General features: G+C 41.6%; 3 protein-coding genes across 13 annotated transcripts in view; 1 reads left to right on the top strand and 2 right to left on the bottom strand.

The window, feature by feature from the left end:
* Positions 1-2,779, top strand: part of KIAA0355 (KIAA0355 ortholog) — a 46,765-nt gene extending 43,986 nt beyond the window's left edge. For 7 of the 8 annotated variants that reach the window (XM_014942383.1, XM_014942381.1, XM_014942384.1 and 4 more), the window contains one exon: positions 176-499. In XM_014942383.1, the coding sequence (XP_014797869.1) occupies positions 176-499 (324 nt within the window). Of the gene's footprint in view, positions 1-175 lie in introns of all 8 variants that reach the window. The other variant, XM_014942388.1, reaches the window with a different exon arrangement.
* A 616-nt stretch (positions 2,780-3,395) lies between these two features.
* On the bottom strand, positions 3,396-5,441 carry SS18L2 (synovial sarcoma translocation gene on chromosome 18-like 2). Its single transcript, XM_014942389.1, has 3 exons — positions 5,321-5,441; positions 4,699-4,775; positions 3,396-3,993 (listed from the first exon to the last, which is right to left on the bottom strand). The coding sequence occupies exons 1-3, from the start codon at positions 5,387-5,389 to the stop codon at positions 3,906-3,908; spliced, it is 234 nt and encodes a 77-aa protein (XP_014797875.1). The 5' UTR covers positions 5,390-5,441; the 3' UTR covers positions 3,396-3,905.
* Positions 5,442-6,081: 640 nt separating this feature from the next.
* LSM14A (LSM14A mRNA processing body assembly factor) lies at positions 6,082-23,947 on the bottom strand. 4 transcript variants are annotated; one of them, XM_014942376.1, is made up of 10 exons: positions 23,573-23,947; positions 17,089-17,252; positions 16,395-16,527; positions 15,381-15,503; positions 13,373-13,549; positions 12,996-13,058; positions 12,124-12,303; positions 10,432-10,603; positions 9,305-9,533; positions 6,082-7,435 (listed from the first exon to the last, which is right to left on the bottom strand). In XM_014942376.1, the coding sequence occupies exons 1-10, from the start codon at positions 23,691-23,693 to the stop codon at positions 7,412-7,414; spliced, it is 1,386 nt and encodes a 461-aa protein (XP_014797862.1). In that variant the 5' UTR covers positions 23,694-23,947; the 3' UTR covers positions 6,082-7,411. The 4 variants fall into 4 exon arrangements, with proteins under 4 accessions (XP_014797862.1, XP_014797863.1, XP_014797864.1 ...); XM_014942377.1 differs by having other exon boundaries at positions 15,381-15,500; XM_014942378.1 differs by lacking the exon at positions 12,996-13,058.
* Between the last annotated feature and the right edge of the window lie 6 nt (positions 23,948-23,953).

Genomic DNA, 23,953 nt, shown 5'->3' with positions numbered 1-23,953 from the left:
GATACACCAATATTCTGAGAATTGAGAGTGCTGTGTTCTAATGCTGCTTGCAAACATCATCTTCTGAAAATGTCTTAAGGAGGGGGTACCACAATGTGTTACAAGTATTGTCTCAAGAAACTGTTTTGGTATTCGAACAAAAAAACCCCCAAACCAACTCTTTCTGTTTTGTCAGGATAACAAAACCAAAACCTGGCCGCCGAAGGCTCCCTGGCAGCACACCTCCTCCGTGCCCAGCGCGCTGCCCGGCCAGAGCAGCTCCCTCTACCCGCTGGGCAGCCCCGCCAGCCAGTGGGGTGACACCATGCCCATGCTGCAGTCCCCGGTCTGGGCCGCCGCCACCGACTGCGCCCCGGCGGCGGGGATGTCCCCCGGCTTCGCCTACGCGCAGCAGCAGCAGCCCCAGCAGCAGCCCTCCCAGCACAAACACATCAATAAGGGCTTCAAAGCGTTCCCCGTGAAGCACGAGCGCAGACCGTCGTACCTGCACCAGTACTAGTGGCTGTGGGGAGTGGGACGGGCAGCACGGGGCCACACGCCCATTCCACAGACTCTGTCTCGCAGCCGTGTACGGGCCACGTCCCGCTGCTCTCATTAAGGATGGAATGGAGGGGGTCTGATGAGATGGACTAATGAATTCTGACCTACAGTGCTGAGCAAATGTGGCCAATGTGTGTGTTTGTACATGAAACAGCCCAAAACTGTGATGTAGAAATGCTTTTAAAAATGTGTATATTGCCTTTACTTTCAAAATTTTTTTTTTTTTTTTTTTTAAAAGAACTGCTGAAGGACTACCATACGAGAAACACTGTATTTTATAGCTATTTTTCATATAGATTTATAGTTAAAACATCTTACTGAAACACATCGAATAGGTTGAAGCAAATACATAGTGGTCGCTTTGCTCAACACTGTGCTGCGGCTCCTGGGGGAGGAGCTGGGAGCCCTTCCCACTCCCCAGGAATGTGGGGGGCAGCTTTTTTAAACCCAAGTGCAAGAGCAGCTTGTGGGGTGCCACGGGAGCAGCTGGGAAACGGAGTTTTGTGGTGGTGCCCTTCCTCCGAGGGAGGACCAGCTCAGCCTTGAGTGACAAACACTCCCCGAGGTGCCGGGAGGCGGTGGCACCCCCACATCGACACCCCGTTTCCCGCTGCTCCCCGTGGCCCCGGGCGTCACCCCACCCTGCTCCTGGCCCTCGGAAAGGACAGCCCCACAGACTACTCGTGTGTATTTAAAGTCTTATTTCAGATGCTACAGTCGATTAAAAAAAATTGTGAGCTGGCTCAGAAGATACTAAACCGAAACGTGGGGTAGCCGTTAGTTAAAAGAACATTATTTTTTTTAAAAGGATAAAGTAATTATTTGCAGTCGATATGTGCCATTAAGTGAACCTGTGGAATTAGGAATAATCTTCCAACCAAAGTGGATCGGGGAGAGTGACTGGTGCTTAAAAACTGAAGAACAATGGTAAACATATGTATAGCTATCCCACTGTATAGTAATTGAGATTACAGAAGATTCTTTATATAGTTAGAGCTTATTTAAATTTTCATATTTCATCTTTGAAAGAGTCTAAAAACCACAATATTTTCTGGTATAAGAGTTTTGACAGTATTAATCTTATTTTTGTATTTTTCTTAAGTCATATCATTCTAATATGTTAACTACTAGTAAAATGGGTTATTAGTTCTAACTACATAATTTTTCAATGAAGATAAAGCACATTTGTTGTTTTTGTTTTTACAAACTAAGTACATCTATATCTAAAGATACCAAAAAATAAATACGTTATATATATATAAATAAAAAAAAAAGTATACACAACACTAAAACTATTAAACATTGGGGTATTTAAAGCCCATCCACCTTTTTTGTTCGTATGGTGACGGGCTGTATTTGCAGGCCCAGATTGTTACCTTTTGTGCTGTTTGAGGATGCCAATGTTGCCTGTATTTATGATATTGTCACCATGTTTTCTGAGACTTCATACTTACCATGTTTACAGAGATTTGTTTGCTGTACATAGACTTTTTACAGTAATGTGCTTTGCACAATCAGTGTGGCTTCTGTCTGTAAATTGTTAATGGTCTGTACTACTATAATTTTGAAAACCTTCTGCTGAAAATGTTAGTGGTTATTTAACTTGATGAATGGTTTTGAGTTTCCTAAATCTTGTCATTTAGATCTAATATTAAATCCTAAATTTGGTTGTACTTACTGGTTATTCGTACTAAGACCAAAATGGAAGTTAACGAAAACTCCTTAATTTTGAACTTTTTCTAACAAGTGCCAAAACGATTGCTCTAGGGTTTGCAGTTGATCCATAATGACAAATGCTGGCAAGTTTCTGGACCGACATAAGCCAACGGTGAACGCGAGGCAAGTTTGTCTGCATTTTGACCACGTAGGTGCTACTCTGTCCTTTGCTTCCGATTGTTCTGAACACTGGTCATTTTAAGAATTGTTGCACTTGGCAAACGAGTCTTGCCATTAAACTTCACTTACACTGCCAAGTGCAAGGGTTTGGTGCTTAGTTAACTTACCCTTATTGCAGTGCTCCTTGTGAATAGCGAATGCTTCGGAACTGGAACTGTACATTTTGTATTTTAAAGCTTCTGTAAAAGTAAACTATTTGCTTTATTAAAGATATACATTTAATAGGTCATACCTGTTTAAAATATGCACCTTGCTGAAAATGAGCAGCACCTTAAAACTGTAACTTTGGTTTGTAAACAAAGATCTTATTTCATTAACATGGGATTATTTAACAGTTTGAAAATTGTCAACTGCCTACTTACTGACTCATCCTATAAAATGGCCTCTGTGCACTGTACCATCTGAGGCTTCCTTAAGGCTGCACCTTCAAGTAGATTGCACCAAGGACACAGTACAGGCACCGCTGAGCCGGAGCGCAGAGATGGACATCACCAAACCCACGTTTCTAGAGTCTTTAGCCAGCAGAGGAAATAGTTTTCATGGTAGCGAGCAAGAAGTAAACTCCTCCTCTGCCCGACAGAACTACTGTCAAGGCTACTGGTTTAGCTTCTACTAATTACACCATCAAGGTGTGCAAGTGAGCTGTGCTCGCTCTGGGGCAGAGCACACCAGCACAGGGCTGACCACAAACACCCAGGAAGTGTGTGAGTCCGTGTTGGTCATGCAAGAATTGACTTGTTCACAGAGTCTGCAGTACAGAGCATTTCAACCAAAAACTCTTGACACAACTCAGGCAAACACAGCCTTCTCTCGCCGGAGTAAAGGCTTGATTTCTCTCTCGCACTTAATTGTTTTAAGTTATGCAATGGTCCCATCTTTCCAGGAAGAGTTCATGTTTCTGTTTTGCTACATCACCGAGCTGCTCCTTTGTTAACATGTTACATTAATCCACAATGTACTATAATTTACAAAACACATCTTTAGTTTATTACACACAATTTATACGACACAAGATACAAAGCAGTCTACCGTTTGTAAATATGGCAACGTATGACTGACTTGACTTTGTCACGCTGGAGTTAGGAGTTACCAGCTAAATGCTTACCCTCTTACTATACACCCTCTGCCAGGAAACAGCCTCTGCTTCAACGAGACTGTGAGAGTCCTCCAAAGGCATCTGTGGTAGCGCTGTCCCCACAACCGGGCCATTTTCCCAAGTACGGTACATGGGGTTTGTCAGAGGGGAACCAGGAGGATGATAATTATCACCCTTAAGTTCTTCTTACAGTAATGAGCAAAAAAACCAGCCTAATATTACATCAAAAACTACGATTGTGTTTTTATCAAAGTATCGATAACTATGTACCTGCCTTTCAAGCCCATACCTTCTCAGCTCTCAAAGTGGGACTTTAAACTAAGTGTTTCTACAGATCCCTAAAGCATCGCTGCTCGTGTCCAGGCGTGTGCGGTCACTCTGCAGCCTTCTGCGTGCTGGCTGGCGTCGCATCAGCAATCGTGGCTAAATAAATGAGGTTCCTGTGCAGGATATGCTGGTACCTATAAGAGGAAGAAACACGTTATCTGGGAATCATGTTATTTTCTAGCAAACTGCTCACACTTTAACAGCCACTTTCGTAATCTGATCAATATTTGCTCCTAGGGAAAGATAATAATTTTAAAAACTTCACGGCAAAAACCTTCATATCCTGTTATTATTCTAAAGCTCTGCATACTGCAGTGAACTGCACTCCAACCAAGTACCTTCTACGTACCAGCTTTGACAGTAAACATGCACAATTAAGATCTTTGTATCATCAACACCAAAAAGCTGCAGCGCTGCCAGAAAGCAGGAGATGGCAAAGCTCTGCTGCTGGGCTGGTTGGACCCTGCAGCCAGCACAGCCCCGGCTCAGACACGCTGCCTGCACGGGCTTGCGAGCGGAGCTGCGGCAGAGCCACGGGCTGCCTGCCTCACTGGGCTCTAAAAGCCACTCAGCCTTTCACAAGCACCGGGCTGGAAGGAAAGCCTGCCCAACACAGCTGGTTTTCATGTTAACACAGAACTAAAACCCTGACAAAAAGCAAAAGGCATTATTCTATACAGAATGTGGCAGGAAAGTTCTATAAAGCAGCAGGAAAGCTCTGGAAAGCAGGAACAGCCTCTCACTCTTGTCAGATATCTGGGGACTGTGAGGTGCTTGGCCCAGAGGCGGCGGCGAGTGGCCAGGCCGGGGTGGGAGCCCGCCCGCGAGGATGCACTTACTGCACGCAGTCGGTGGCCCGGCCCTTGCTCTGGTACTCCACGATGCACCGGATCAACTGGTCGTTCTCCTCCAGCAACTAGGGCAGAGGAGCGCGCCGTCACCGCCCGCCTCAGGCCGGGCCGGCCTTATCTCAGGCGAGCCGGGAAATGGGCCCGCACCTCCGCCATTACCGCCCGCCTCCCGCCCGGCCGGCTTTACCTCAGCCCAGCCGGGAAACGGGCCCGGCGCCGGGAGGAAAACCCGCACCACCGCCTCCCGCCCGGCCGACTTTACCTCAGCCAAGCCGGGAAACGGGCCCGCACCACCCCCCCCTCACGCCGGCCCGGCTTCACCTCAGCCGAGCCGGGAGGAAAACCCGCACCACCGCATCCCGCCCAGCCGGCTTTACCTCAGCCGAGCCGGGAAACGGGCCCGCACCACCACCCCCTCACGCCGGCCCGGCTTCACCTCAGCCGAGGCGCGAGACGGGCCCGTACCTCCGCCCGCCTCACACCGGGCCGGCTTCACCTCAGTCGAGCCGGGAGGAAAACCCGCACCACCGCCTCCCGCCCGGCCGGCTTTACCTCAGCCCAACCGTAAAACGGACCCCCGCACCACCGCCGCCGCCTCCCCCCGCCTCACCCGCTGCAGCGTCTCCTGGTTCACCTCAGCCTTCCCTCGCAGCCGCTCTGGCACGAAGGCCACGGACATGGCGGCCGCCGCAATGGCTGACGGGAACCGTCCCCTCAGCACGTTTAGCCCCGCCCCGAAGCGGGAGGGACTAAACGTGCCTCAGAACCGCAGAAATAACGTCAAAAAAGCGCCTGATTTTATTGAACGATTTATTCTGGTTTAAAATAAAAATAAAAAAAAATGAAGAGCAACCCTCGCTTTTGTGGAGCGAGGTACACAAGGTGCTGGTTCCCAGGCACCCGCCTCGCCTCCCCGCCCCCTCCCCAGGGAAAGGCCTTCCCTGAGGGCATCCATCCATCCACCCCTCCCTCACGGGTTATTTACAAAATTCATGGTGTTTAAATAAAGCCTGGGACACCTGGTACAGTATTACAGAGTTATTGCGACAGGACAGCACTCGTCTCTACGGTCAAACAAATCCCCCCCCCTCCAGCGGTTCAAGAGTCATGATCAGTGGATCCCAAAAAGGCAGTCGTCAACATGCAAAAAAACCCCAAAAAAACATTACTAAACAATATTACCTAACTTCTACTTGACCTTAATAAGGAAACCAATTACAAAATACTTCCTTGTAGTGCTATACAAAAGTTATAAAATTAAGATTCTATCAACCACTTTTAAATACTCCGATTTTCCAACAGTGCAGTTTTTCCACATCCTTTTATCACCACTGAACATTTTGAAGATAAAATAAAAAATAAATCAGCAAATTAGATCAAAACATTTTAATCTTTGGATCCCTTTATTCCTGTGGCCTTCATATACATATACAGACACAAATGACCAGGTTTCTATTTCAGCATATCAAAAGAAAAAAAAGGAAAGGTGTAACCAGTCATTCAGAATTGGCAAAAAGTCCATACTCTGTCATCTGTGAATTCACGGTCTGAGCCAGAGCGCCCCTGTCTCCGAGCTACGGTCTATCAAAATGCAAACAACTTCAAACACTAAGAATTCTTTAAATTGCTTATGCCTACAGGTATTACAACAAAGTTAACATTTCAAGAATTGACAAACGGAGACATACTTTTGGCCCAGGCATTCCAGGAGATTCACTAACTCGTGTGCCTGGTCCATTATTAAAAAAAGTTAATATTTATCACTAAGTAAAATTAATCGCAAGTTTTGACATACGAAAATTTATTTTTCTCCTCATTTGAAAATAGCTCCTTAATTTGGTCAAATCCTGTGATATGCCAGAAACTACAAAAAAAATCAAATTCTTGCAAGAGAAGTGAAAAGTGTATCCAGTTTCGTGTAATGGAAGAACATTTTCAAATCTTCATTATAGCCCAAATATAAAATCAAACACTTAAGCCTGAAAAGCTGCTAAAGAAAAAAACCCAACTAATTCAGTGTTCTTCAGCATATCAACTTTTGCAATAACACAGTATGTTTGCCGACTTAAAAATGTTTATTCTTTAAAAAATTAGTCGCTTTTTATACAGCTATACAAAGTTTGTAATGTTTCTTTGGCAATGGGATATAATGGAATTTTACAACTATATAAAAAGTTTCCTTTGCCTAAGAAACAGTATTTACTGTGTGTACATATCTGACTGACAAAGCAAGTTTTCCTACTGTCCAGCACCCTAGTTGATAAAAGTACAACTATCTCAAAAGGGATATTACAGGATTTCCAAAAAACAACCTTCAGTGGATCAAAACACTCACAGTATCGACGGCCTTCTGCATACAATTGTCCTTACAACTTGAAGCAATTATCAAATACAGTTTAGTAATAAGAAAAATCCTTTCAGTGATGAAAAAATACTTAAACTCCATCGAAGTACTGCTTTATAATTAACTATACATAAGAAATTACTTATCCTTCTGTCTCAAATATATTTAATGCTCACTGTTTTCAAAGATGGCCATTTTTCAAAAGTAACTGCATTACACCCCTTTGAAATTAAATAGTTAAATCCCAGTGCTGGTGACAAGTATACAGCAAATTAACTTCATTCTTTGCAGAGATTGAAACTAGCTCTCTGGATCGAGAAGATCTAGACGTTCACCCGGTTTCAGCTTTCTCGTAGACTATGCAGCAACTTTGTTGTCTTTCTAGAGGGAACAACAGCAGAATGATAAAAGTTAATTTTGCAGAACAAACCCCACAAATTCACCCGGGAACAGCACTGGGAGAAGAGGTGCTGAACTTCCTTGTCTTCCGCACTGGGAAAGGACAGTTCCCTATGGGAGCAGAGCAGCATCTCCTCACAGCCCCTGGGCCTGGGACACCCAGGCCATCAAGCAGCTCCTCACTTTGACGAGTCCCCGCTCCTCACCCCTCCTGCTATCTAGAAGGCTAAGCAATTAGTTCCCTCAGAAATTCACATCATCAATCTTCAGCCCCTCACTTCAATGCATGCTCAGCTACCAAAAGTGTCTTCTAATCACAGGACTAATTATTGCAAACTAATGAAGGAATATCTGAGAGATGGTCAGAAATCTGTGACGAGAAAGCTCCCCCCCCCTTTTCTTTTTAAATTAAAAAAAAAAAAAAATCTTCAAACAGAAAACAAAGATTTTGTTTTGCAAAGCTCTAACTGCTCATGCAGTAAACTACTAGAAAAAGTTTTTCCGTCCTGGTCAGAATTGTAAAAGGCTACATTTACTTGCACCAATCTGGTTAACTGTATTTGTTACTGATCCAGTATTATTGCTGTTCCTTAGCAAGCTATCATTCAAGTTGAATATACGCGCTTCATGCCAAGAAAAACAGCCTGCACTGGAATTATTATAGGATTTCGGTTCTGCAGCCAACTGAGCTCTGCTGATTTACATCATCTGAATGATCAATGAGCTTTGGTAAGGAGGAGAATTTCTGTTGATTGCCCCACAGGTACTGCAGGCACAGAACACCCCACTTCACTGGCTGGGGCTGACAGCCAGCTCTGTCCTTCCTCTGGATGGCTGGTGGAAAGAGTGAAGTTCAACAAACAGAGAATCGGATGTCTTAACAGTGTTGCAAAAGCAACAAATCATGTAACTCTGCTGTAAAGGAAGATTCTGCTTTTTAGCCATCACAGCTCTTGGAGAAGAGATGACTATTCCTATGGTTCTGTGATGATGAAAGCGTGTTTGTTCATCAGGTTACTGCAGCCGGCCACACGGTGGCTTGCATGTAATGCTTAAAGATGAATGAAGCTTAAAGTTCCCTTAACTAAAGATAATGTAGTAGTACTTATATTAATCTTTTAAAACCACTTTCTCTATGGGATGGACAGCGATCTATTTTTTCCTAAGGCTTTTATGCCTTATCTCTCACACTTCCTTTTCACTGAATGACTGACTGAAAAACATCAGTCCTGCCTTAGCTTTCCAGCAGCCACTGCATGTAACTGTGTGAAGTCACAGTTAGAAAAACAAAAAAAGCATTTAACAGGACCTTATAGAACTCAGATATTTATCTTCCTTTTTGCAAAAGGTCATCAGTATGTTTAAGTAACTTCAATGACTCTATTTTAGGGGTTATATAGGATCTTGGAAGTCTATAGGCTTTTGCCAGCTCATTCACAAAGACTTCAAAAGAGCTTGTTGCACACCTGAAGTAAGTTCAATTACTCCCTCTCAATCTTAATATTTTACTATAACACTTCGAAAAATGCTTGCAATTCACATTTCTAACATTTGTATTAGATCTGCAGAACTTTTACTTTATTTGCTTTCCATCCTCAATTGCAGCTACAAAACAAATATTTAGGGCATGTGAATAAAGGTAGCTTTCAGTTTTGGCTGCTGTTGATAGTAAAATGATGCTCTGTAACTAAAATTTCAGCATTAACAGATTTTCAATTAAGCAGCTCAGAGTATCTGCAAAATACTATTCAAGAAATTCTAGTTGAACATCAAATCTAAAAGCAGGAATTCTTTTACCACTAGTATCCAAGAGCAGCAGACCAGATCATAGTAAGATTAAATGTATTTTACCCTATATTCAAAGTCAGCAAACTCCCTGCCTCCACGGCCTCCTCTGAATCCACCACGAAATCCTCGGGGGGCAGTGAAGCCACCTCTTCCACCTCCTCGCCCTCTTCCACCTCGGAAGCCAATCCCCCCTCTGCCTCTGAACCCTCCACGGCCGCGATTGGGACGCAGAGGGATTCCAAAGGTCTCAGCATTTAGTCTTCTCTCCTCAGCCCAGGTGGGTCGCCGTTCCCTGCCGCACAAAAGGAACAAGGATTGTTTTAGAACACGCTTCAGAAGGAAGATCGCCTGGCTTAGTTTTACCAGAAAGGCCATTAAATGAAAAAAAACATAATACATTAATCACATGGTACATCTCCAAATTATCCCTTCTGCAAGAATCTAGATGTCTGCCACAACTCATTTAACTCAATGAAAAGGGATGTGTTACAGTATCATTAATTATATATTAATAATGCTGTAAGTTTCCCAAATAGAAAGACACAGTCTGTATCCTCTGCACATGGCATCAAATGAATAATAAATAACAGCTGTCCATAATTTAAAACAAGCAAGAGAAAGTAAGAGTTTGCAGTTACTGAGGTTATTTTATCTAGCAGTCAGCACAACAAAACAATCCTCCCTCCCCCCATCACTCAAAATAGGTCAGCATCTGCATCGGCTTGACCAATAAAAAGGCAACAGCAAAAGATAAGCCGTGCTTTTCCTGAAATGCCATCTTCCCATTAAACAATACTACTGGCCAAGGCAGTAATGTCATCTACTCAGAAACCATTACCAAAGCACAGCCATAATTGATTTAACTAAAGTGGTAATTTAGTAGCAAAGCAAAACAAAACCCCCTTTTTAGTAAGTAAATCTGAAGATTCCAGAGTATGTACACTCAGTTCTAGAAGTTTGGTTCTAAATCTACATTTGAAAACATCTTCCTAATAACATATTGCACTTGCCCACAAAGAAATGTTGTGCTCCATATTCCCATTTTATTTTTGCCTGCTGCATGTGGCAGTAAGCTGTACTCTTTTCCACTCAGAGTAGATGGTAAGGAGTAGTAAGGAGTAGTGCTGAGACTGCCTTATGGCAGCAGCAGGCACTAAGATGCCTAACAAGCCTCCTCCACCAGCCCATACCTATTGTCATCACAGGAGATGTTATCAAAGAAGGATTTGGTTTTGTCATAGTAGCAGTTGGGTCCAAGTGGATCTTCCTCATCCGCATTCCCTTCACTATTTTGGGTATCAACACCTGAGTCACCTTTGTCTTCTCCATTTACAGGCTTCTCTGGTTTCTCAAGTTTATCCTCTAGAAAATAAAAGAAAACAGAAGCCTTCCAGACCACCACACTAAACAAAACAGCACTGTTAACTTATTCCTAGGCAGGCACAAACTATACCAAATGCTCAAAATTACAAAAACACCTCCAAAATTCCACGTGGAAGTCAAATAACTTGACACATAAATTAGGGTGTTTTGCTGCTGCTGTCTGGAGGTTTGATATCCTCTATATTCTCTGTGAGTTTAATTAGCAAAAAAACCTGCGGTAGCAGAGATGCGATAGCCATCTATTTTATAGCCTCCTAGCTACCTGCTTTCCAGACTTAAAAGCCTCACTCAGCCATTCCTCATATAAAAGCCATTCCATGTCTTTGCTCATCCCTGTTACCCTTCTCCTTTGTCTCCTGGCTTTGATGTTATCTCCTGAGACACAGAGCCAGGAATCAAGATATTATGCTGTGAACTGACTTTATCATACATTTCTTTCCTAATAATGCCTGAAGTTCAAGTTACTGTTTTGACTGGTACTGAAAAAGGGGATGTTTCGACAGAACTAGCTATTACCATCTTACAGCCTTGATCCTAAATACTCACAGCTTCAATCTCACGATACTGTGCATAAACTTCAGATAACCAGCTCAACCTTTCCACAACGCACACAAAACTTACTGCCTCATAAAATATTTCTATAGCTCTTTATGGTTAGCCTTCCCTTTCCTTTTTATTCCTCTGAAAAAAATTAGTATCAACATCAAACTGTCACTCATTTAAAAATGATTCAGAAAAACAGGCAAGTACCAGAGAACAACTCCTATGGGACTCTATTGGTAGTTTTTCTCAACACTGAAATCTGAGCATTTATTCATACCTCGTGTTTTCCAGCTTTTAGCCAATCATTTACTGAAATAGTAACTCCTTGTATTAGCCTGTAACAATTTCGCCCTAAAATAGCAGCAGTGTAATGAGCAGGTGGCTGGTCACAAGAAAATGAGGTAATTAAGACAGAAGCCTGCTAGAAAACTAAACCTGAAGTGCTGGCAGTACGGATCTGAACTACTCCTCTGCTTCTCCGGAAAAGGCAAAAGCAGAGAAATTACAAAAGCTTTCTTAGATGGAAGTTCCCATGCATCCTCCAGCAAAGTTCTGATCCTAAACTCATGTCTTTGTGATTGGCTTTGGTCTATTAATAATTGAAAACATAACATACGTGTTTTCTTTTATTGCATGTTTTCCAGAACTCAAAAGCAGACTCACTCTATCAGGACTTCTGCTCAAGTAATCTGCATTTTTAACCAACAGCCTTGTTCAAACACGATGTATGCAATTTGCTAAAGTTCTTTCAAAACCAGAATACTGACCCAGGTATTAAATTAACTAGATAGATAATCTCAGTTTACTCTTTTGTTGATTTTTTTTAATTTTTATTTTTTAATGACCGTAAATAAGACCTGGTAGAGTATATCTTTTAGAAGGTCTTCTCCAAGTTAGCATTAAACCAGCAAGATAGAGCTTTTCCATGCTGAAATCGAAAGCAAAAATTGATTTACCTTTTAGTTTAAGTTTATTATGAAATTCTCTATCAATTTCCTCCTTGTTGAACTGTGCATTTGCACTTTCAAAGTCAAAGTCCTTCTCAAACTTCATTGGACCTTCCCTCCTAATCCCAAATCTTCCTCGGCCTCCTCTGTGGCCTCCCCGGCCTCTCCGTGCTGAAGGTGCGCCTGGAACTGAGAGAGGGAAATTCTGTTTGGTTTTGGTTTGCAGATTGGTTTTATTTTGAGAGCAGTGGGAGTGGGGGTGGTTGTTTTTTCGGGTGGCGTTTTTTGTTTTGTTTTTTAATTTCTGGGGTAACAGGTTCAGGCTTCATGCACTTCTTCCTGCACTTCTGCTGCTAAAAATCCTGTTGGAGCAGCTTGTAATTTGTAAGTTCACTTACAATTAGGGCAGTGACACAGAAAGCATAATAGTACCAAACAACTTTCTAGGAGTCATTAAAAGCTTTCTGAAGAAGAGCTATAACATTAGTGGCTTTTCAGTCATGTATTTTTGTAGAAAAGTAACAGATTTTATTTCATGCTATGGTGTTTATAAATCCATGAATACTGCTTGGTGGTGTATTTTTATTCAAATCACTTAATATAGAGCAACCAGAAGAGATTTTCTCTTTAATGTTGGCTTTTTTTGCTTGTATTATTCTGATCAAATGCAAACATACTGTTAGCCACTAGAAACAACCATGTGAAAGCATTCTAAGTACGTAGATTCTTTATTACCGTAATCTGAACGGCAAGATCTCTGGACGTTAAAAACAAAATCCTAGCACTTTGCAAACTATACACAATGCTGTATTTTAGCAGACTTTTAAAAAACTTAATGAAGTCTGAAAATAATGGTAACTATTTCTCAAAACAAGATTTACCAATTTGTCGTTTGTTTTCATTTCTGAGTTCATTTTCTGATCTTGAAACCTTGTGTGCTTCAGCTAAAGTTGGAAATAAAAAAATGATTTGTTTATCCAATTACGTATTTTTGATCATACTTTTGTTTATAGTTATATAGTTCAGATCTCAAAAAAATCCAAACCTATAAAAGTAAACCACAAGTTTAACTTCATAAAAGGAAAAAAAAAATTAGAATACATGCTTGGCTTTAAAAAGAAATATATGTAATTCAAATCTCTGCTGGCCAGTCTACTAGTAACGGACAGCAGGAAAATTCCTAGATGTTACTCTTTTTAAGAGCACTTCTTATGTGTATGGAAGAAAATAAGCTGTATGAAAATTATCCAAAAGCTACCTCGTCTGTGCTCTTGATTCTCTAAGGATTTTTGGCTAGCAGACACCAAAGGCCTGGCTGGTACAGGACTCCTCCTCCCAACTGGTGCCGGAGTGGGCAAGTGGGCTGAAGCTGTTTGCACGGCTTGTTCCATGGTGGGGCTCCTCCTCAAATGGTCTAGCTGAGGGCTTGAACGACCTGGGGAAAACCAAAACCAAACCAAAACCCAAAGAGTTATTTCTCATCCACAGATGTGAGTTACTGGTCTCACCCAGTCTAGACTGACAGGTTTATCTGCCTTACCAGTCAAGAACGCTGTGTCTAAAGAAGAAATATTTCTACACCCTCAGATCCACTAATCCAGAATGAAGGATATTTAGCAATTCCCTTTCCCCCAGTCTAAAAGAAAAAAATGGGTAGGGCAATTAATCCCTACCAACCCATCCATGATGTGCATTTAGCTATGGAATGAAATTTTTTGATTGACTGGAGGTAAAATACTCCTTCTGCCTCCCTGGAAAGCCAAGTGGGAAGTGGCTGCTCCTAAAGCCAGAGATCCAGCCATGACACTGAAATTTCATTTCATCCAGCAAGCCCTGTTGTATGATCACCACAACATAAACCAACAGTGACAGCCAGTACCAGGCATAATGCAGATGGAGGAGCTACAAAAGCCTCCCCACAAAGTGCTGTTCACACATTTCCATTTGCAGCATGACTGACTGGAGCCAGAAGCATGTTTAGAACAGAGACATTTGATCCAGCCAGACAAGTTTATGACACCACATAAGTAAATCTACTAAGAAATTAGAATAAGACTCAAGTTTCAGTAAGTAGAAGAAAAGAATAATGTTGCATCCCATAAAAAAGCTGAACAAAAGAACACAAAACCCAAATAAATAAATAAAAACAACCACCACAACACATTTAGAATCTACAAAGATAATAAATATTTTTAAAAGCAAAGAGACACTGAAAAAACTTCTTGGTGCCCCATGGGAAATTTTATGGCAGAATATATGTTCATCTGAAGGATGTGTCAGACATGAAGTCCGAGAATCATACAGGTTTTAATTTCACCTATAGAAAACCAAGCTCCTCTTTCACCAGAGAAACAGTAAATCCCCAGCTTATGTTTTCTCCTCCTTCAATAAACGCAGAACCTATTTTTGGTAATCCGCTCAACTAATCCTAGAAAGCATTCCGTACTGGTGTACAAATCCCAACTACAATTAGGGAAAAACCCTGTTTGCTCTAAGTGACACTAGCCTTTTAACGTAACTGCATAACCTTAAAAATAACAACAGGAATATACCTTAGCACACAATTTTACTCGCAGCAATGAAGAATAGAAGAGCAGGAAATAACGCCTTTTGGATTTTGAGGAGCAACCTTAACACATTTGCATGACAAGTGAGGTTGAAGGTGCTCAACATTTAGTTTCTTTTTTCTTTGCCACTCAAAAAAGCATCAAGAATTTTGGGTTTGCTTCTGCTTTCTTTCTCCTATATTATACAAACTAGCCATACAGTTGCTATTACTACTAAGCTGAGTTAACTCTCATGTCACTATCTCTACAGGGAATCAGGTCTGCTGTTGGTATGATTTATATAAATATACATAAAATGAAAAAATACAATTAAGAAAACTGCAGACTGAAGGACTTTCCAATTCCATCAGCATGAAGTATCTTGAGTTTTGTCAAGTTTTTATTTATCAATAAAACTAGTTGTTGCATTGCCATATGCACCTATTTGCTAACATTATTCAACTGAATTAAGTCCTACCTCTCAGTATAGATGCTTTAGATAACAACAAATGTGTTGTGAAAAGTTACCTGTGCAGCATGCCCAGATGTAGGAAAACACATTTAAAGGGCAAGTACAAAGACTCGCAGTGCTTTCCAGCTTTAGTATCAGTTGTTTTCATGACAGAATTCAGCTGTTTGGTTTGCTTTTCTGGTCATGCTAGAACTGGGTGTGATAGGTCAAAAAAAAAAAAAATCAAAGAGTTCTTCAAGAAGACCTACCTTGAGACATCTGTGTTTTTAGTGATCTTCCATCTGTTGTAAATGCAGAACCAACTGCAGTGCTTTGGGACATGCTAGCACTGCCTGAAGAGTCCGTTCCAAAAGATGTCAAAGAACCTCCTGCTTTGAAAGAAATAATATAGTTGTAAACCTGGGGTTAAGACTTTTTTTTCCTAAATAAGCACTAAATGACTAGTGAAGCCTAATTAGGCAGTTACTCTAGAATACACTTGAGTCCGCCCTTCCCACACACTTTAAATTTAACGTAACGTATGTATTCATAGGAAGTTGCGAAGACTGTAATATCTTGATGCTTTTTATCAAAAAAGCCCCGCACTGCTAACTTTAACATAGTATAGTCATGAAAGCATCTTACAGAGTAATTAACAAGTGTTATTGCTCTGTATTTCCACTTAACACTTTTCAAACAAAAATATGACTGCCATATTTTATTAACTGATACCAAGTTATGGCAAATCCTACAGCCTTCCTTTCAGACAGCTAACATTGTCAGCACCAGGACTGACACTGTCACCATAACAGTTACAAGAATGTCAGTTCCTAGGTGAAAAGCCTTTTAGATGAAATAAAAAACTTTAAGGGAGGAATGAAAGTTGGTGATGAGTCTCAGAGCACACCTGTGGTATAAAGGATGCTAACCCATGCTGCTCATGGGTTCATCACTTGTGAAATACAATGAATACATAATGAATGTAATGAATATATATATGTATCAATATGAAAAAGAATGAACTCATGAATACAGGAACATTTCCCCACTCATCCCTCTGAGATAGAGTGTTTTGTTCTCAATCATAATTCCTTTGATTTGAGCTGCAAAGGCTACGAAAAACTCTTTACTTTTGAGCTAAGCTGTGGGACTGATACAGATTGATGGCTTTGGATCTGCCCTCAGGATAAGAAGTTGATGGAATTATAAGTATGGATTTCTGTCTATGCACACACATGTAACTTCACTTATAGGAAAATACCAAATAATAAGAATGAACATACCAACTCCAACAGCGCCAAACTGCTGCCCCACCAGCGGGCTTGGACTGAACTGGCTGTAGGCAGGCATTCTGCCAAAAGGACCATAGGAGCCCACGGACTGGAATGAAGATGTAGTCGAAGAACCTAGTGAAGACTAAAGACAAAGCACACTTGCAGAAATTCACGTTTACACAAAATGTAGCAAAAAGTTCTGCAAGGCAAAAAATGCCCAAACTCTAAAACTACTTGTTAAATTTATCCTAACACCACCACTGCAGCTAATATACATAAAAGACCTTAACATTCATAAAATTCTTTAATATCAAGAATTTAACTGCTTTAACACACAAGCAGAGACAGCACAAAACCGCCAAATTGCACACATTACTCCGAATGAAACCCCAAAACAGGTAACAGTTAGCAGAAAACATTTTCACAAGTACACATACAGCTTAGAAAGCACCAAAAGTCAATAGTTGGTTTTGGAAAAGTGGCAGCTTTGGTCTCCAGTGCACTGTGCTAGTCAGATTTCAACCCTGATTTTCACAGTTAAAGACACTATTTAAAAGAGGAAAATCCTTCCAGAGTTCTTTACATTGGGCTGTGAACTTTACAGCAACAAACATTTTAACTTTTAATGAATCAGCTAGAGAGCACTTAAAGCTACCAGGTTACAACTTCAGCAACAAACATCTAAAAATATGTTTTAACTTACCTGAACAATAGCAGGGTCCTGTGGCAAAGAACATTGAGGCTTTGGTGGCTCACAGACAGTTAGGTCTTTAATGTCACTGCCACGGAATATAATATACTCAAAGACTTCATCTCGAGGTGGTATAGGTCTATCAGTTGGTCTATCTTCTGTGCCAAAGGAACGAACTGCAAAATTGGGAAGGGAGGAAAAAAACCAAAACAAAACAGCCACATTCAACAAAAAGGTTCCAAATATACTGCAGAGACCAACAGCTTTAAATGAAAAGGATAAAATTCTGCTGAGAAAAAAAGCTTATCAAATAAGCAGCATATTCTTTGCCACTATCAATTGCTCAGATATAAACAAGTAATTTGACCTTAAAATTTCAGTTAAAAACCAAGCAGAAAAACACCTCTTCTATTCCTTAAATATCTCACTTATGCTATCACTCACATGCTGATTATTTCAACTGTTTTGTGAGGGTAAGGGGAAGCGGCAAAGCAGTTTTTTGCTGAAGTTAACACTTTCTGGACATTATAACAACAAGAACACCAATAAAGGTAGGTCAGTCAGCCCTGTGACGCAAGTACTACGCGAGTTTACATACTTCATACTCTGCACATGCAAATCAGGAAAATAAAAATATGCTAATACTATTAGAAACTAGAATATTAAAAAATACCTAAAGCAAAGGTTTATTGACAATTTTCACTAAGTAAAATGCGTTCCTCTTGCTAGTGTAAATTTCATATGATCTCTGCCAAATTAAGTAAAGTCACAGGGGTACAATCTTCTTCCCAAGCAAACCTGCAGAGAGTGCAACCTGCCAAGACCTTACATTTGTTTGTATGGACTTTGCTGAATTCCAAGAGTTTCCAGATTGCACAGTGACATAGCTTATCATGCTTCTTCCTATGCACTACAAGACCTTTCCTCACCATAAGACCGTAGGTGAACATAAAATGAAATAAACAAAAAAAATCTGAAGAAGAGATATGTCTCCAAGAGGCAGAGTTTTATAAGCAAAACCCAAAGAATTAATTGAAACCAGAGAGGGAAAAAAAAAAAAAAGACAGTCACGTTCTACTAAATATCAACTTGCTGCAGCTTTAACAATTCCTCAGGACTGTCTTTTCTTTAGCCTTGTAAGAGGTTTTTGTTTGTTTTGTAAGGTACTACAGGTTATGCTGAGAAAATATCCGTATTTTCCTTTAATTTACCAGAATTAGTTTTCCCTCCATTTTCAGATGCATCAACAATTTGGAGACATCATTAGGCACTCATTTGCAGCCATAAAACCATTAGTCAAGAAAAGCAGTTTCCTGTAGAGCTGTATAAAGTGATACCGAGTCATTTCTCAGGCTGCACAACCGTCTTCCATCACTGTTGCTTCTTCTAGTACTGCATGAACAGAGCTTATCAGTCAAGTATTACAGATCTTTCTGAGAAGCATAATTCAGGGGTAAAGAGATCAACTCCACACTACAATGAAAAGTAACATTAAGCAGTTACAATTATTTTGTTCATACTTTATCATCTACTAGCCGAAATTTAATCAACTTTTCTATTTCTGTGCATCTGAAAGTCTGCTCTGAATAGTACTATAAAATGTAAGCACTGTAAAAAGGCATATGCTGTTAAGTGAACTGCAGGTCTTTCGTTATAAGAGACATCTGTCTCTTCTTCTACAGAAAAAAGATATCTGAAGAATTTACAGAAATTAACAAAGAACAGCTTAACAACATTATCAACTGGTCGTGTGTATTACTGTAGCTCATTCTGTTGCTTTTTATATTCATCACACCTTTCTATTTCACTGTCTTGACTGCAGATCCAACTTTACTTTCTGGCCATCCTATACTTGATGTATTAGATAACTAATTAATTTGGCCCTTCATTTGACCTGCTGTCTTGGAAAGTACAGCCAAAGTTGATTTAGTATAGGTTCTCTGTCCCATGCTGAGATGGTTGCACCAATAGCCATTTTGTCTCTAAAGGTGCACAAAACCAGCCACAGTGTGATCAGTAAGTTACTGAAGTATTTTACTTTCTAGCTGAAGTAAAGTAGTAGCAACACCTCAAAGGGCAGCAAACCACAGGATCACATCTCACCTTTACATAGAAATAAAAATCTGATGAGCTATGGAAGAAATCTGCTTTGAAAGCACTTCTTTTAAGTAGAGCTATGCTGCATGGATAAATATTTTTACTATTAATACCAACATCACAAGACACATATAGGAACAGTTTTAACACCTGGCAATTACCCTTCTCCATTCTAAACCAGTAAAAAAACGTGAACCACCTAACTTTCATCCAATGACGCCTTACAAGAGGTAAAGGGATTTTACTGTTTGTCAAAAAGAATCTGCCTTTCTCCCCATCATAAAATGATGAAGATATCAAAAGGAAGTATTTTCAATAACAAAAATTAGAAATCATGTTGAAGACATTCAGCTGTCTATGCAACTACATCAAGACACTGATAAGGTCATCAATGGTTTTGCAACAAAACGCATCAAGAGTTGCTACTAAGAGTTTGGGTTTTCTAACTCTACCGCTACACTGCCCCAAACCAAACTGGTTTCAATACAACTTTGTGCAAAATATAAAGACAATTTTATCCAATGAAGACTAGCTCTGCTGGATAGAGGTAAGAAAACTACTCTGATTTGGGGTTCGACCTTCCCCTCTCACCCCAAAGCAACAAAAATAACCATCCCTGAGTCTAATTTCATTCTAAAGCAAGGAACCAGAATAGCATGTGCGACAACCTAAGAAAGCAGTTAAGGGCTACTCAATTTTTGCAGTGTCTATCCCAACTAGGTCCTTCAGACAGTAGTATAACATGAAGAGATGAATGTTACTTTTAAGGTTTTGCAAAGGGATAGCTATCTTTACAGTTTCTTCCTTCCTAGCCTGCATTAGAATTTAACAATCTGAGCTCATTGAAGTGAAAAGACTAATATTAAAGGTGGCTAATACAATAGGATTTTAGAAAGAAATAGCTTTTACCATAGTTTTGCATAATCAGAATTACTAAGTTGCCAGAGTATCAAAAAGACAAGGTACTGAAGCATCACGCAGTCTTAGAGCTCTATCCAGCTCTGGCTCTTGGGGTACATCCTTCCTCCAGAACGAGGTGCAGTGGTTCATATATAGCAAAATACTGAAGAGTAAGAGGAAATGAAAATAAGCATGTGAAAGATAGCATACTCTCGTTAACACTTACCAGGACTATGGTAAATCCATTTAATCTTGTCATTTTTAAGTTTTTTGTTATTTTGTTTTTTAAATGAGCTGAACTGGCTCTACAACTTGCAAACAAAAAGGCAACAATCACATGTTAAAGGCAAACTTATGGTTTGTCAGTGTAAATACACACACTTAAGAAGCCTGCTAGAAAGAAACGAACACTGCTGAGCCTAACAGGATTCACCTATGCCACTTCATGCCCAAGCATATTCATTTCATATTAAAGTGCTGTGAGCAAATTTTTGTACAGATTTTGACTGACTTCAAGGTTACTACTCTACTGCTTTTTAATGCATGTTACTATATTATAGTGCTATGGCATCCAAGGAAAACATTGCAACTTTCCCTATTAGTCAACATAAAATATTACCTGTTGATGAACACAGAAAAATACCATGTTAATCAGAAGCCAAGCTATATATTCTACTAGCTAAAGAGAACTCTGTTCCCATATCATGTGAATTACATAGTTCCATCTCTATATGCAGCACTGACACAATCCTATCAGCCTTCCTTCATATGTAGCACACATATGCAGAAACCAGTCTTCCCCACTCTTAAGACACCCATGAGAAGCATGACAACTAAAATGAGACCACCACTACCAGAACAAGTCCTTTCAATCGCCATCTATCTTCAAAACATCGCAGCCCTTTCCCTGTTAAGATGCTCAGAAGCCTGCACCCCACGTTACAGAGTCGGTGTTAACCCGAAGGAGCCAGCCTGTGGTGGGCTCCTGCCTTCAGAGCAGTTCATTCTGTTCTGGCAGGGTGGTGAGTTAACCAGAAGCCTGACAGGAGGTGAGCAGCAGGAGCGGGCCTTGGCAAGAGGAATGTTTCTGCTGTGGCACAGTGTGCTGGTTTGGCACATATATCCTAAACCTCAGGACATGGAGGGAACATGTCACTTAACTGACTAAAACAGAACTTCATAAGAACTTGATAAAGATTTAACCCTTTCTTTTCCTGCTCCCACCCCTGAACTATAGGAAACGCTCAAGTCTTCACAGGAATTTAACTTTTTTCTGTTTACATTTCTGAGTCTTTCACCCAATTAATACTGTGTAAAATTCTGAAAGACAGGGAAATTTTCTCTTTTATGTACCATTAGACTACAGAAAACACTACCACAGATGGTTGAGAACGCCAGAAGTGCCAGAAGTTTAACAACTACTTACATTACTGAAAGCTATTTCATTAATATCTATTAATTATAGTTGTTCCAAATGTAACTCTCAGTGGTCCAACAGCTGTCCTTCATTTATTCAGCAACTCGAATAGTCTAGCGTTGAGCATTTTGTTCATGAGCACAGCGAACTGTTTCGCAGTCTAACATGGTTGTTACAAGCTTTCAGATTAATCTCAAGATTTTTTGGTTCCAGGTGGCCTAGAAATACTGGTTTATTCTCTTCTGAATCATGACACTATATTACAAAACACACATTCTTCAGCTAACTCAGCCAAGGTTTTTATTAAAGCAATTTGAATGGTTTAGATTTACATTTCTGATGAGAAAGAAGAGTAGATTAGATTTGTAACTGTAGTTTGATCTTAAATATGTACGCTTCGGCAGATATGCCATAACATGACTTCACCACTGTTGAGAAGTCATACAAAATCGGCTTGGTCAGCACTAAATCTGTCTAATTTAGGGCAAGACTATCACAAGCTCCTCAAGGATGGGATTCTTGTAAATGCTTTTGTACAAACCAAACACAGTATGCAACTGGAATTTCTAAGCATTTATTTCTTAATCACGGTGCCAATCTTTTTCTCATATAAACAAATAATAGCTCTCCTCTTAAACCAGATAATGCAATTCCAGCAAGGTAATATAACCTAAAGGCAACTTTAGAAATAAGTAAAAATCACATCATGAAAGCTAAATGCCCCGTAAATGAACTATGCGAGCCTGGAATCAAGTCTACTACAAGACGTTGCATCTATTTCTTAAATAATAATTATTGGGTGGGAGTGGGGGGAGCTAAAGTGATATGGCACACAAACGAGAATTACCAAAAGGCCAATGTGAGATGAAAAGTATCAACTCAACAGGAACTGGGGTTTGGAATATTCTCAGTCCCAAATATTTAATTTGCACAAGGAGCAATTTTTCCCCTTACCTAATGGCTAAACTCTTTGCTTTTATACATGCATTTAGATTATTTAGTAATACTTTACAGAATCAATAAATGTAAAGTAACTTTGGTTTTGCAGAATCTATTATAAAGAAGTAATTAAAAAACCTGACTTAATGTTCTATTGCACATTCACTGCCATGGCTAATATACTCATGTTGAGCGTGCATTATCACGCACAAGAAACAGCAAAGTCCTTCGGGTGTCCAGTTTCAAAGACCCTCTTTTTACTCCTGTCTTTGACTCTCTTCTCATGAAACATGATCTTACTAACTTTCTTATACAAATAGACACACATATATATATTATCTGGCCAATACATTCTCACACCAGCGTCTGTACTCAATTTGGATTTATACAGTGCCGTACAGCTACCTCCGAAACGAGGAGCTCACGGTCAGCCGTCTTTGTTGATAACCTGGCACCCACTGCATCTCTCCTTTCGACGCGAGTCGTCTCCTACCCCAGGAGAAGAGTTCAGCAGTACGCGGCCCTGCACCCTGTAGGTCTGGAATTCTTACGATGCAAAGAAATCCTCTTTTCAGCCTCCCCCTCCTACTCCCTTTTACGCACTAACTCTGGAACGCTTCCACGGCTGAGAGCTTCACGTTTACGAGGGACCCCTTTTCGCAGCCCCTCGCCGGGTAACGTTCCTAGCTCCGTTCCGCGGCCGCTCCGGGCTCTCCGTGCCGCTCCCCGCGGCCGGAGTAGCAGGGCCCTCCGCGGGGCCGCCGCTCCCGGGGCCCCTCGCCCACTTCAACCCCCGCCGCGGAGCCTGGCGAGCGGCCACGGCCCCGCCGCAGCCGCCCCGTCGCGGGGGTGGGGAGGTGATGGCGGGAGGACGCGCCTCCGGCCGAAACTACGCGGGCTCCTGCCACAGCTCGGCCAAGCCCCCTCGCAGCTGCGGCTGGCCCACTGTAGGCCTCCCCCTCACACCCCAGGCTTCCTCATCACCACTACACCACCGACGACTCGGCCGTTGTTCCAGGTTCTCGCTCGCTCCCCAACGGGCCCTGCGCCGCCGCCCGCACGGCGGTCCCGCTCCCCTCCGCCCCCGCCCCGAGGCGCTCCTGGGCCGGCAGGGCCCAGTCCTCCGTTCCGCCAGCTCCTTACCCTTGGCTAGCGCCACAGTGGAGTTTTCGGTGTCGATGGTGTATAAGATCCCTTCATAGCGGATCTCGGCCTTGGAGATAAGGCTGATTTTGCTCCCGATGTAGGGCGTCCCCCCGCTCATGGTGCTGGCTCCTCGGTCAGGGACACCCCCCTCCTCCTCCCCTGCCGAGCGATCCTGAAGCCGGGATCAAGCGACTAAACAAGTCCGGCTCAGAGTCGTAGTAGGCGCTCTACTCCTCCCGCTTCGAGCCCGACCTTCCGCCGATCCCCCAGCGACGGCTCTCCCCGCGCAGACTCCCTCAGCACAGCCCGCACCAAAAGCGCCCTGAAGCTCCCAACATGGCCGCCGCCTTCATCTTCCCTCAGAGCCGCCCCCCCCCC

Source organism: Calidris pugnax, unplaced genomic scaffold, assembly GCF_001431845.1.
Source record: "Calidris pugnax isolate Ruff unplaced genomic scaffold, ASM143184v1 scaffold28, whole genome shotgun sequence".
Lineage (NCBI taxonomy): Eukaryota > Metazoa > Chordata > Aves > Charadriiformes > Scolopacidae > Calidris > Calidris pugnax.
The sequence above is the reverse complement of the archived record's forward strand: the minus strand, read 5'-3'. Positions and strand labels throughout refer to the sequence as shown.

What these genes read in the sequence shown, in the direction of transcription:
- SS18L2 (XM_014942389.1), bottom strand. Translation starts at nt 5,389, where the DNA reads ATGTCCGTGGCCTTCGTGCCAGAGCGGCTGCGAGGGAAGGCTGAGGTG. An exon ending in ACCAGGAGACGCTGCAGCGG is followed by an intron (nt 4,776 to 5,320) that starts GTGAGGCGGGGG and finishes CCTCTGCCCTAG; the next exon opens with TTGCTGGAGGAGAACGACCA. An exon ending in CGGGCCACCGACTGCGTGCA is followed by an intron (nt 3,994 to 4,698) that starts GTAAGTGCATCC and finishes TTCCTCTTATAG; the next exon opens with GTACCAGCATATCCTGCACA.
- LSM14A (XM_014942376.1), bottom strand. Translation starts at nt 23,693, where the DNA reads ATGAGCGGGGGGACGCCCTACATCGGGAGCAAAATCAGCCTTATCTCC. An exon ending in GTTTGGCGCTGTTGGAGTTG is followed by an intron (nt 15,504 to 16,394) that starts GTATGTTCATTC and finishes TTTCTTTCAAAG; the next exon opens with CAGGAGGTTCTTTGACATCT. An exon ending in TGAAAACAAACGACAAATTG is followed by an intron (nt 12,304 to 12,995) that starts GTAAATCTTGTT and finishes TCCCTCTCTCAG; the next exon opens with TTCCAGGCGCACCTTCAGCA.